The sequence below is a fragment of the Lepus europaeus genome, chromosome X (assembly GCF_033115175.1).
Source record: "Lepus europaeus isolate LE1 chromosome X, mLepTim1.pri, whole genome shotgun sequence".
NCBI lineage: Eukaryota > Metazoa > Chordata > Mammalia > Lagomorpha > Leporidae > Lepus > Lepus europaeus.
This window is the reverse complement of record NC_084850.1, coordinates 26,099,274-26,113,080: the sequence shown is the minus strand read 5'-3', so window position 1 is coordinate 26,113,080 and position 13,807 is coordinate 26,099,274. Positions and strand designations below refer to the sequence as shown.

The 13,807-nt window shown below is 50.9% G+C and overlaps 1 protein-coding gene across 1 annotated transcript; it reads left to right on the top strand.

Annotated features, from left to right (window-relative positions):
- Window positions 1–248: 248 nt before the first annotated feature.
- On the top strand, window positions 249–12,971 carry RAB33A (RAB33A, member RAS oncogene family). Its single transcript, XM_062183923.1, has 2 exons — window positions 249–625; window positions 12,444–12,971. Exons 1-2 carry the CDS (start codon window positions 368–370, stop codon window positions 12,897–12,899), a joined length of 714 nt encoding a protein of 237 aa, XP_062039907.1. The 5' UTR covers window positions 249–367; the 3' UTR covers window positions 12,900–12,971.
- The last annotated feature ends 836 nt before the right edge of the window (window positions 12,972–13,807 follow it).

Genomic DNA, 13,807 nt, shown 5'->3' with positions numbered 1-13,807 from the left:
GGTCCAGGCAGGGGAGGGTCCCACGGTCGCGCGCCCCAGCGTCCCATCTGAGGGCACGCGCCGGCAGACGGGGAAGGCTCTCCTCTCGCCCACCCCTCTCCATCTCCTCCTCTCCTTGGCTTTTGTGTTGGTGCCTCAGAGCTGCAAGGAGGGTGTGCTGGAGGAGGAGGGAGACCTGGGGTGTGAGGCACCCCCTTCACGCGCGCGCGCACACGTTGCCGGCGCACGCACACACGGGCGGACACACACTCACAGACACGCACACACAAGCACAAAGCTCGCTCGCCTCGAGCGCACTAACGTGGCCACCGTTTTCTTTGTGTGGAGCCCTTGAGGGGGGTTGGGGCCCCAGTCCGGTCCCGGGGAGATGGCGCAGCCCATCCTGGGCCATGGGAGCCTGCAGCCCGCCTCTGCTGCTGGCCTGGCATCCCTGGAGCTGGACTCGTCGCTGGATCAGTACGTGCAGATTCGCATCTTCAAAATCATCGTGATTGGGGACTCCAACGTGGGCAAGACCTGCCTGACCTTCCGCTTCTGCGGGGGAACCTTCCCGGACAAGACTGAAGCCACCATCGGGGTGGACTTCAGGGAGAAGACGGTGGAAATCGAGGGCGAGAAAATCAAGGTGATCCAGCTGGTCAGGTCCGGGAAGGGAGGGATCTGGGAGGGGGCCTTGCCTCACGCAAGGCTCTAGGGGCTGTAAATGTCCAGCCCGGGGCTGTGTCACGGTTTGCTGAGCCCAAGACCCCAGGCCCCTCCTCATCCTCTCCCGTAACAGTGGCTCTGTCTCCACTTCATCCATTTTTTTTTTAGGGCAAACAGGAGTGGTTGCATTCTTACCCTTTCCCTCTGCCTGACAGCTCCTGTCAAGAGAAGCATGTTTGATCTCATCCTTTACCCTGAACCCAAGCAGCGGCACCTGTGGGCCCAGGGAGGCGTGGGGCATTTCTCTATCCTGGTCTGTCGGATGGATCCCAAAGCACTTTATACATCTTGAGGTTTCTTCTACCTCTTGAGTGCCAATAGGCTGCAAAAAAAAAAAAAAAAAAAAAAAAAAAAGGCTAAGCCCTGAGACATTAGAAAGGCAGGCAGGGATGGGGGGGGTGGAGTGGAGGCTGGTTCTGGCACAAAGCCAGGAGTCCTTTTAAAGTCCTTTTAAAGTCACCTGCTGGCCCTCCATAATAGGCAAAATGTGGCCTTTGGAGCAGTCCCTCTGCAATGATTTTCTCTCTACTTGTCTGCAGTACGTCGTGAACGGACTGCCCACTACTCTTTCTGTTGGTTTTGTCTTCAGGAGGCCTTTGTGGAAAATGCAGAGCAACTTATCGAGGGCAAAGGGAAGTGCCTTGATCCTTGTCCCCCATTAGTTTCTAAAATGGGCTAAATAGGAATATTGTTGTCTGACCTTTTTGTGTTCACCTTTACTTCAGAAAAGGCGAACTCGATAGAACAGGCAGATATGAATGTGCAGGGGGCCACAGGAGAGGACATGGCAAGGACAAGTTCACATGTCAGGCAAGAAGGGGGAAAGATGATGGGGGAAGGAAGCCCCTGAAAAGACACCGGGGACACTGAAGACCAACTCATCTAGACTTGAAGATGGCTTTCTCCTGAGCCTGTGCTTGAACCCTAGACAGGGTCACGGTGTAGGTAGACCTCCCTCGTGCTGGTAGAACAGCCAAAGTGGCCCCAAAGCCCTTCTTCTGTGTGATGTAGAGAGAAGGGCCGAGTAGCAACTGAGCAGAGGGAAACACCCCAAACTGTGCAAGACTCCTTGAGTATTAAAATGAATGCATTTAAAATGGCTGAAGATGGGCATCTGTATAGACTAATAAGGGAGCATTTTATGGTCAGGAAGAGAGAGAGCATGATTTGAAATTGTGAACTATTTTGCTCCTTGCATTGTGCAAGGGAATGGCTACTTTTCTTTTTAAAGTCAAGGTAGGTATTGGTCTGCCTTCCCCGAAGCTGTTGTGTTGATGTTTGCTTGGTTGGGATTTGCTCTAGTATGTTCTAGGTTCTTTAATATAAGGCTGTAAGATTTTGGAATTGCTGAAATGAATCTTTTTGTGTGTGTGTGTGTGTGTTTAAGGTAGAAATATGTTTCTGGATGGGCTCCTAAATTCTTAAAAACTTTAATGTTTAATGCTATCATTTGTTTAAAAATCAAGCGTTACAGTGAGCTAAAGAATTGTGCAATGTATAAGCCCATCCGAAATTTAGAGGGAGGAAAAAATGTTCCGGTGTCTAGGGGAGAAGGGAGGAGGCAGGATGAGGGGGGAGAAGAGGAAGCTGGAAGTGGGCTACGAGAGGTAGAGGGGAGTCACCACCCAACGGCCTTGGGGAGATTTTAAGCCAGTCCTTCCCTTCCAACACCCCTGTACTTAGCCAAACTGGATGTTACAGTCTCTGCCAAGGATTCCAGACTTGTTCCCAGAGGGCAGCGCCTGTGACAGTGTGACTCACTGGACACAGAGCTCAGCACAATACCACGTGCAGATAAGTGCTTCATAGGGGCTTTTTTGGGAAGATGATATTTTCAAGAGGACACAGCCTTGTGACAGAGCTCACCGAGGAGCCCTCTGAGGGCATACTCAGCAGGAACTTGGGCTGGAGCGTGGGAGCAGGGAGATGGTGACCCTGCCTCTTGGAAAGCTGCTGGAAGCACAAGGCCAAAGCCTGCGGGGGCTAGACCAGCGTGTCCGTGGGCACACAGCAGAGCCTGGCAGCTCGCATGTGATCTAGATAGATTTCATCCCATGCTGTGGCTGGCCTGCAGCTTCTCAAGGACCAAGCACCAAAACCATGCTAGGAGCTGACTGCCAAGGGCTTTCCCCTTTCAGGGAGAGAGAGAGAAGAGTCCACTGAGATGGGCCCAAGTAGCCATCGGCCGCAGCCAGCTGGGGAAGACTGTCGGGCTATATAAGAGTACCCCCCCCACCCCGCAACAGCAGAGTGGCAGAGAGGTCTCAGCCAGCTGGGGAAGACTGTCGGGCTATATAAGAGTACCCCCCCCCCCCCGCAACGGCAGAGTGGCAGAGAGGTCTCAGCCAGCTCTTCTTCTCAGTGCTGGAGTTGGGGGGTGCTGGGAGGGGGACTCTCCTGGGCTGCATCCTCGTGTCCCAGGGTAGCAAACACATCAGCCTCTCTGCTGGGGGGTGACTGACTGGGTGCAGTTACACTCTTAATTATCAGGGCCTCATTCAATGGAATTGGAGCCCCATTGGGCCTCGCCAGTCACTATTTTTCCCACTGCCACATTTATAATCCAGTGTTCCCCAGTTAACATGAATAACAAGCAAAGCCTCCAGGAAGTAGGCAGTAATAAACAGTCACACTTCTATTTATTGAATAAACAAAGGGCCCAGCTAGTCACTTTGCATGCATTATCCTATTCAGTAGTGGTGCTAGTATTATCGTTATCATTCCCATTTTATAGGTAAGGAGATTGAGGTTGAGGGATGTGAAATAACTCAATGGGAAGTGGATCTGAGCTTTGCCCTCTGACTCTTGAACCCAAGCAGCTCACCATCTCAATGTCCAGCCTTTCCAGTGTCAGGGCCAGGGTTTCAACCCACAATCCGAGCTCCTTACCGCTTCACTATACTCTCCGGACAATATCCAGCCACCTAGATTGGTGGAGTGCACAGGGGGAGGCAGAATGCCAGACAGCCAGTCCGGCTTTCTCTTCTAGGCCAAGAGCCCAGGGTTCTAGACCCAGGATCCAGGAGCCTTCCAGACGCCTACTGCAGCTGCACCCAGGCTTTCACTTTTTGCACTGTGACTGTCCCACCTTGGGCATGGGAATCAGAGGACGTTCAGAGACTAAAGAGACTTTAGAGTCTCTTCGATACAAGGTCTTCAGTTTGCAGGCGGGAAGAGAAGGCTCAGGGAAGGACAGTGGCCAGGCCTGAAACTCAGATCTCCTAACTTCCCTTCCACGACTCTTCCCACGCATCAATGCAGCTTGGCTAAGAAGAGCATCTAAATGCCTGCTCCAGGCAGCCTCTGATCCACCCAACCTACCAGGTTACCTGTGACGGGGACACGGGGGGACAGCATATGGGAAAGCTGACAGACTAGGAAGGGTGGAGGCATCTCAGAACCCCCAAATAAAGGGTAGAGTTCCCCAGGATGGCCACTATGTGCCTGGCACCCATAGGTTTGGCTAAATCACACCAAGCATGTGTAGCCTAAAAGCATTAGAAAGTGGGAACCGGGATGTGTGTGTGTGTGTGGAGGGGATAGATGGTGAGGGGAGGCTAGGAGGCTAATTTTTGATCCATTCTTTGTAGATGCTCATGGAGGCAGCCCTCCTTCCTGGTTTGGTTCCTCTCAGGGGTTGGGGACCCCTCAGGCCCAGCCCCTGGGACCTGACAAACTACAGGGCACCTGTGGCTGTAAGCAGGTGCAGCCCAGGACCATGGATTTCTCTTCCTCTGCTGATCCCTGGGCAGAACACCTTCCTGTGTTGCATTCCGGGGTGGATGGAGGTTGAGCTAAGTGTTCCTCAGTAGCTGCCTGCAGTCAGAATGACATCATGTCTTCTTCCTTCCGTCTTCTGCCAGTTAGCTTAATGGTTAATTAGCCATCAGTGTGTGTTTCTCTGTCTGCCTTGCTGCCTCTCTTTCTGTGTGTAAGTCTTTTTTTGTCTTCCTTTGCCATCCTCAGTGGCTGTTTTGTGTGTGTATCTTAGATGCAGATGAGATAGTCCAGCTAGTTGGAAAAAAAAAAGAGAGACTCCTCTTTTTTTTTTTTTTTAAAGATTTATTATTTATCTGCAAGTCAGAGTTATACAGAGAGAGGAGAGGCAGAGAGAGAGAGAGAGAGAGAGAGAGAGAGAGAGAGAGAGAGAGAGGTCTTCCATCTGCTGGTTCACTCCCAATTGGCCGCAACGGCCGGAGCTGCACCGATCCGAAGCCAGGAGCCAGGAGCTTCCTCCGGGTCTCCCACGTGGGTGCAGGGGCCCATGGACTTGGGCCATCCTTACTGCTTTCCCAGGCCATAGCAGAGAGCTGGATTGGAAGTGGAGCAGCCAGGTCTCAAACTGGCGCCCATTTGGGATGCCAGCGCTCCAGGCCAGGGTGTTAACCTGCTGCGCCACAGCGCAGGCCCCAAGACTCCTTTTAAACTTTCTGTGTTTCCCATTCGGGCATCCTCCAAAGGTTACAGATGTGCTTGTCTCCAGTCTTGCACTTGTACCCCTGCCCCCATCAGCCTCCAACAAAAGCACATTGATAGCTCATGTATAGAAAGATGCCAGATATGTTCCCCAGGGAAAAGAAATACCCACAGCAGCTGACAGCATGTGCAGCGAGTGAGGGGACTTGCCGGAGCTGGCACAGGCCGGAATTGCCCCCAGGAAGATGGTTACAAAGGCCACATTTGTCTTTGGCAGCTCCTCGCAGTGTGTCCTTCAACCATCTTCCAGCACCTCATCAGATTGGGCCTGCCCCCAGCATCTCTCTCTCCTCCCCCTCCCCACCGGACTGCCCATGCCTTGGTTCCTGTCTCAGCTGCCAGAGGCCAAGCTTTCTGTGCTTTCCAGGATGAGAACCAAAGGATCCAAGGAAGGAGGCCAACCCGAGAGGGCTGAGATAAGGGCAACAACATATATGTATATATGTATATGTATATATATGTATATGGCATCCCAAACAGTGGCTTATTACCGCCCATCCCCATCTAGCATTTTATTTTTTTAAGATTTACTTATTTGTTTATTTGAAAGGCAGAGTTACAGAGAGGCAGAGGCAGAGAGAGAGAGAAAGAGAGAGAGAGAGACTGGTCTTCCAATCCGATGGCCACAAAGGCCCAGAGCTGGGCTGATCCGAAGCCAGGAGCTTCTTCGGGGTCTCCCATGTGGGTGCAGGGGCCCAAGGACTTGGGTCATCTTCTACTGCTTTCCCAGGCCATAGCAGAGAACTGGACCGGAAGTGGGGTAGCCAGGACTCGAACCAGTGCCCATATGAGATGCCGGCACTGCAGGCGGAGGCTTTACCTGTTACGCCACAGCGCTGGCCCCAAGAACTCATATTTGCAGAACAGCAGAAGCTCTTCCCCAGGTGTTCCTTCATTGGTTCATCCCTGCAGCCAAGGGAGGACCACACTTCCATGATAGGGATGAGGAAAGTGTGACTCCACTGAGGGAGGTGAAGTGGCTCAGCTGTCAAGCAGAGGTGCTGGAATGCGACCTTCCCTAGGGTGCCTGTTCAATCAGTGGACATTCTGAGTTAATGGTGGAGGTTTGGGGCCAGGGAGGAAGCGAGCATGTAGACAGTTGGCCTTCCATATCCACAGATTCAACCAACTGAGGATTGAAGTGATCAAAGGACAATCACCAGTGTACTGAATTGCACAGGTCTTTATCTTTTATTTAAAAAGATGCATTTATTTATTTGAGAAGCAAAGTTACAGAGGGTGGGGGGAGAGAGACAGAGAGAGACAGAGACAGAGAGAGAGAGGTCTTCCATCTGCTGGTTCACTCCCCAAATGGCCGCAATGGCTGAGGCTGGGCCAGGCCAAAGCCAGGAGCCTGGAGCTTCTTTTGGGTCTCCCACATGGGCCATCTTCTGTTGCTTTCTCAGGCTGTTAGCAGAGAGCTAGATTGGAAGTAGGGCAACCTGGACTTGAACTGGCACCCATATGGGATGCAGGCAAAGGCTTAACCTACTACGCCATAGTGATTATTCCCTAAATAATACAGCATAGCAACTATTTCCTTTGCAGTAAGTATTCTAAGGCATCTAGAGATGATTGAAAGTATGTAGCCCTGGAGCTGGTGCTGTGGTACAGCAGGTGAAGCCGCTGCCTGCATCCTATATGGGTGCTGGTTCAACACTCAGCTGCTCCACTTCCGATCCAGCTCTCTGCTATGGCCTAGGAAAGCAGTGGAAGATGGCCCAAGTCCTTGGGTCCCTGCACACGCATGGGAGACCACGAAGAAACTCCTGGCTTTGGATCAGCCCGGCTCCGGGCCTTGTGGCCATCTAGGGGAGTGAACCAGCAGATAGAAGACCTCTCCCTCTCTCTGCCTCTCTATAATTCTGCCTTTCAAATAAATAAATAAATCTTAAACAAAAAAGAAAGTACGTAGAGACTGGGCAGAGGTTCTGCACTGCCTTTTGCTTTCAGGGAATGCTAATCCTCATGGCATCCCTGCACCACTGCTATTGTCATCTGCAGTTTCCAAATGAAGGCAGAAAATTAGCAACCTGCTTGAGGACAGCTAGCTAGTTCAAAACTCTGGGCCCTGACCTAGTCTGCCTCCAGGATTCCCACGGGAAGCTCTGAGAGAAAAGATCTAGGGAGTGTGGCTGTGGCTAAGGGGGCATCTTCAGGCCTGTCCACCAGGCAGATGCCCACGGGAGGGGAGGAAAGGGAGAGAGAAGAGCCGGCTAGCCAAGCAGGAGGGAGATGCCTCCAGTGCCTGGCAGGGGCCGGGGGTTTGTGAGGATGCTGAGGACGGGCACCCAGAAGAGCTGAACCAGACAAGATCGTCTGGCTGCAGGCAGCGAGCCTGGCCTTGCTGCTTTGCTACTGGGTTTGCAGTGAGACCGGTCAGCTTCCTGGCTCCCCTCTCACCACAGGCAGGGGTGCCGGCAACTCTGGGAGGGGGCTTACGAAGAGCTGGAATGGGAGCAGTGCCTACGGTTGAAATTCTGAGCGCCCAAATGAAAGCTTCGAGGTGTCCATTCAGGCGGAGAAGGCCGAGGAGCTCGTGAGCAGTGAGGGCTCTTCCCGCAGTTCCGGCTGCTTCGAGGGTGAGGTTGCGGGGTGGTGGTGACACAATGACGCAGCCAAAAAGAGCCAAACAACCAGCCGGCCTGAGCCGCAAACCCCTCACACACTCCCACCCGTGTTCCTGCTAGTGGCAGGTATTTTTAGCGTCCTGAGCTCATGGTGTTAAAGCATCTGCCACCCGCCTGAGGGCTGGTAGGAGTCAGCCTTTACTCAGAGGCAAGAGCTAAGGCTACGTGCAGGGGGAAGCAGGGATGGGGAGCCAAGTGGCAACGATATTCTTGGGCTTAGACCTGCTCTGTTTCCACTGAATGTTTTCCTTTCCTCTCCTGGCCTGCTCTCACTTTTTCCCTGTTCAGTGCACCAGAGAGGTGGAACAAATGAACATCTTTTCTTGTCTCTTTGCTTGCAGAAGCAAATGAGTCTTCGAGGACTTATGGTTTTCTGTGGAACTAGAGTCAGATCTTCTTGCTGAAATGACCTGGGCAGATGTCTGGGATGTCACTGTGCTTGTAGTTTTGGTGGCTCGGGTCAATACTGCCCTTTGATGATGATGATGGTGATGATGATGGAGATGATTGATGGTGATGATGGTGGTGACAACCTCGATGACAAGTGATCTGCCGCAGAAAAAAAGGCTGCTTAGGGTTTAGCTGGGGACATGCCAAGAGTAGTGATGAAACAACTGGAGGACACATATATATGGTAAACAGTGTGATACAGGCTAAAGTGCAATAGACATTCCTAAGAATGAATTGAAGGGAGGTTGGAGAGGTTGGAGGAAGAAAGTGGAGGCAAGGCCCAAGCACTGAAGATTGAGTGAGCTTTGGATAGGGCAATCCCACAGGGGAAGGGTAGACCAGTAGGACCAGGGGAACAGAGGCAGAAATGAGCCAGGTGTAGCTGCCTAGTTAGAACCCAGGTCAGGAGGGGTCAAACTGTGCCAGGTGGAAAATTTTCCATTTGGTGCCACACGCACCACAGGGTTCTCATAACTTCCAGAAGAAGAGGATGGTGTGCTGGAACAAGCAGGGATTTCGGAAGGCTAGTCTGAATGCAGTATCCAGGGGACCCTGAAATAGAGACATGGAAGAACGTAAAAACCTTTCTATAGTTCAGCAGTGAGGAGAGGAGGGTCTGGCTGAAAGTCAAAATAGGAGAATATGGGTAAACCTGAAGGCCATGCCGAAGGCACTTGGGAGCTCTGTCGGCAGGCGGGATGAAGGAGGCGGCAGGACAATGAAAAGTGATGCTCAGAATGATGACTCTGGGGCCCTGTAAGATCTTCACTCAGCACAGAGATTCAATTACATTTACTAGATTATACTCACTGACTGCTAACTCCAAATAAAGGCTATCCTTCGTTTTAAGAGCCATAGTAGTCAATTAGTGGTCATAATCCAATTGTCTTTGATAACTGAGAATTGTATAGGGCCTTGGGACCATCATTCTGCACATGAATTTTCCTCGTCGAAGATACTGGATGTATCAAGGACAACATATCGTGTTTGAATATGTGTTGACTCCACAGTATCCCCTGGGAGTTGTGTCTTTGCACATGTTACTGATATCAGCTTTTTTCCTCATAATTTGGCCTGTATCCCAAAAGCTGAGATGCAGGGGAAAAAATTCAATGAGTTAAATTACCTTTTACACAGCAAATAAGTGAATTTAAAAATATATTGAGGCTGGCGCTGTGGCGTAACAGGTAAAGCCACTGCCTGCAGTGCTGGCATCCTATGTAGATGCCAGTTTGAGTCCCAGACACTCTACTTCTGATCCAGCTCTCCGCTATGGCCTGGGAAAGCAGAGGAAGATGACCCAAGTTCTTGGGCCCCTGCACCTGCGTGGGAGACCCAGAAGAAGCTCCTGGCTCCTGGCTTCGGATTGGCGCAGCTCTGGCTATTTCGGCCATCTAGAAAGTGAACCAGCAGGTGGAAGACCTCTCTCTCTCTCTCTCTGCCTCTGTCTCTCTCTAATTCTGCCTTTCAAATAAATAAATAAATTAATATATATATATATATATTGAGCTAAAATGTAATGAAAGGCAGAATTAGAGAGAGGAGGATATTATGTGTGTGTGTGTGTGTATGTATGGGGGAAAGAGGGAGAGAGGAGAGAGAGAGAGAGAGAGAGAGAGAGAGAGAGAGAGAGAGAGAAAGGTCTTCCATCCACTGGTTCACTCCCCAAATGGCCACAATGGCTGGGACCTGGGCCAGGCCAAAGCCAGGAGCCAGGAGCCAGGAGCCTCTTCTGCGTCTCCTGCATGGGTGGCAGGGGCCCAAGCACTCAGGCCATCTTCCACTGCTTTCCTCAGGCCATTAACAGAGAGCTGTACCAGAAGTGGAGCAGCTGAGTCTCAAACTGGCGCCCATATGGGATGCTGGTGCCACAGGCAGAGGCTTAACCTGCTATGCCACAACACCGGGCTCTAAAATGTGAGATTTTTAACACTAGCTTCCTTTAAAAACTAATGAAAAACAAACAAAGCAATGCATGCTTACAGTAGAAAGCTTGGAAAATACATAAAAGAGTATAAAAATCACCCACAGTCCCACTGTCCATAAATAACCTTTTATGGGAGGCGGGAGTTGGGCCCTTGGATTAGATGCAGCATCTTGATACCCAGCTGCAACTCCTGACTCCAGCTTCCTGCTAATGCAGACCCTGGAGGCTGCAGGTTATGGCTCAGGTAGTTAGGTTCCTGCCACCCCTGTGGGAGACCTGGATTGAGTTCCTGGCTCCCAGCTCATTCTTGGCTCAGCCCTGGCTGTTGCTGGCATTTGGGGAGTGAACAAGTGGACAGGAGTTCTCTCTATACACATTTGTCTCTCTCTTTCTCTGCCTTTCAAATTAATAAATAAAAATGTTTTTAAAAATTAAAGAATAGAATTAGCATTGTGCTGTAGCAGGTTAAGCCACAGCCTACAGCGCTGGCATCCCATATGGGTGCCAGTTCAAGTCCTGGGTGCTTTACTTCCAATCCAGCTCCCTGCTAATGCACCTGCGAAAGCAGTGGAAGATGGTCCCTGCACCCACGTGGGAGACCTGGAAGAAGCTTCTGGCTCCTTGCTTCAGATCGGCCCACCTCCAGCTGTTGCGGCCATTTGGGGACTGAACCAGATGATGGAAGACCTCCCTCTCTCTCCCCCTCTGTCTGTCTGTAACTCTGCTTCTCAAATAAATAAATAAATATTTTTAAAAATTAAAGAATAAAAATATTAATGTTTTGATTTACTATGCATATGTCTAAGTTTAATAGTTTAAAAAATTGTAACCATAGCATACAAAGATTTTTGTATATGTCTTTTGTTTTTAAAGATTTATTTGAAAGGCAGAGTGACAGAAAGAAAGGGAGAGGCAGAGATAAAGAGGCCTTTCATCTGCTGGTTCACTCTCCAAATGGCCAGAAAAAGCCAGCTTGGCCAGGCCATAGCCAGGAGCCAAGAATTCCATCCAGGTCTCCCACGTGGGTGGGAGGGGCCCAGGCACTTGGGCCATTTTCTGCTGCTTTCCCAGGTCATTAGCAGCGAGCTGGATGGGAAGTGAATCTGCTGGGACTTGAAGCAGCACCCATATGGGATACTGGTCTTGCAGGCAGCAGTTTAACCCACAGCGCTATAATGCTGACCTCCATCCTTCTTATTTCTTAAAGATTTATTTATTTATTTGAAAGTCAGAGTTACACAGAGAGGGAGAGACAGAGCAAGATCTTCAATATGCTGCTTCGCTCCCCAGATGGCCACAATGACCAGGGCTGAGCCAGGAGCTTCTTCCAGGTCTCCCACATGGGTGCAGGAGCCGAAGCACTTGGGCCATTCTCTGCTGCTTTTGCAGGTGCATTAACAGGGGGCTGGATCGGACGTCTGCTGTGAACTCAGGTCACCTGTTGAAGAGCTGAAGTGTGGAGGCTGCTCGTCTCCTAAGGCCGCATTGGATTCTATTAAAATACTGTCAATGGCCGGCGCCACGGCTCAATAGGCTAATCCTCCGCCTTGCGGCGCCGGCACACCGGGTTCTAGTCCCGGTTGGGGCACCGATTCTGTCCCGGTTGCCCCTCTTCCAGGCCAGCTCTCTGCTGTGGCCAGGGAGTGCAGTGGAGGATGGCCCAAGTGCTTGGGCCCTGCACCCCATGGGAGACCAGGAGAAGCACCTGGCTCCTGCCATCGGATCAGCGCGGTGCGCCAGCCACAGCGGCCATTGGAGGGTGAACCAACGGCAAAGGAAGACCTTTCTCTCTGTCTCTCTCTCTCACTGTCCACTCTGCCTGTCAAAAAAAAATACTATCAATGGTCATCATTATTGTATGTGTAGTTTTCAATTGGCAATCTTCTTTTAATGAGAGAGAGAGAGAGAGAGAGAGAGAGAGAGAGAGAGAGAGAGAAACTCCCCCATCCCCTGGTTCACTTTCTAAATGCCTGTAATGGCCAGAGCTGGAATCAGGAGCAGAGCTGGGACTCGAACCCAGGCATTCGGAAACATGATGCAGGCCAGATTGGGCAGAACGCCCACTCTTCAACTAAGCACCTGGAGAAAAACTCGCCAAACCCAGAAACTTCGCTCCATCCTTTGATAAATCCATCCTGCTAATCTGTGAAAGAAGCACTTCCTTTGTCAGGACTTGTAACCTCGTGTTTTATACTGCTGTGGAACCACGGCTCTCCTGTTTTCTGACTCTGCGTGTTGGCTTCTGTATCTTGCAGGTTCAGGTGTGGGACACAGCGGGTCAGGAACGCTTCCGTAAAAGCATGGTCGAGCATTACTACCGCAATGTGCATGCAGTGGTCTTTGTCTATGACGTCACCAAGATGACATCTTTCACCAACCTGAAAATGTGGATCCAAGAGTGCAACGGGCATGCAGTGCCCCCACTCGTCCCGAAAGTGCTTGTGGGCAACAAGTGTGACTTGCGGGAACAGATCCAGGTGCCCTCCAATTTAGCCCTGAAATTTGCCGATGCCCACAACATGCTCTTGTTCGAGACATCAGCCAAGGACCCCAAAGAGAGCCAGAACGTGGAGTCGATTTTCATGTGCCTGGCTTGCCGGTTGAAGGCCCAGAAATCGCTGCTGTATCGCGATGCTGACAGGCAGCAGGGGAAGGTGCAGAAACTGGAGTTCCCACGGGAAGCTAACAGTAAGACTTCCTGTCCTTGTTGAAACCCAATGGTGTACATACAAGATCAATTATCACTGGAGTTTTTTCTTTCCCTTTTTTCCGTGCCTGCATCATGCTGACACCTGCTTGTTTCCATACAAATTGATATCAAAATAAAATTTGTATAGATTATCAACTGGCTTTCTGTCTTGCTTTCCTCTGAGAATGTATTTCCAATTGTGATGAGTGGCAGAGCCAGACGGCCCTGCTCGCGTGACATGCACACGCCCCACCGGCTGTCTGGGCTACCTAAACTGCTCCTCATTTGAGTCACTTCCTCACGACTAATCCACTCTGTCGCTTAGCATCATCAGTGGGCAGAAACTCTCAGTGAGAATGGGACAAAGGCCCAGTTTGTTTTTCTAGAGAGCCAGTGCAGGTGGCAGGCTAGAGAAGCTGAGAAAGGAGCCTGTTTCCTAGGCTCCCTCCATGTGTGTCTGGGATGCCCAGATAGGCTACCCTCTCCCTGTTTCTCACAGTTAAAAAATAGGAAGCGCCTGTTCCTTAAGGGGCCCAGTTGCTTCCAGAGTGGTTAGACCCTGCTTCCCATTTTTCACCAAGCAGTCTCAGCCACCAAAATATGCCTCCCCGCACCGCCTTTCTTGGATGCGGCAGGGCTCAAGCTAAGAAATATCTGTTAGGCCCTCAGACCTCTGCTGGGAAAAGGGAACAGGTTCCCTATGTGCCCAGACCCCGTGGTCTCCCATGAGACCACTTGTGAACATGGGTTAGACAACCTCAGCAAGTGCAAGGTTGTGCTATGGGACTTGAGAGCATGCTGTCTTTGGCTTTAAGGAAGGCTCCCACAAATGTCTTCATTGGGCCTTTTGTATGCTGAATAAAGTATAACAATTGCATTGGTAACAAAGGAGGCAGGGGGCAAAAGCAGGCAGGTAGGAAGGACCTTGGG

Coding starts and splice junctions, on each gene's coding strand:
- RAB33A (XM_062183923.1), top strand. CDS start 368: ATGGCGCAGCCCATCCTGGGCCATGGGAGCCTGCAGCCCGCCTCTGCT. Junction 626..12,443: donor TCGAGGGCGAGAAAATCAAG/GTGATCCAGCTG, acceptor TGTATCTTGCAG/GTTCAGGTGTGGGACACAGC.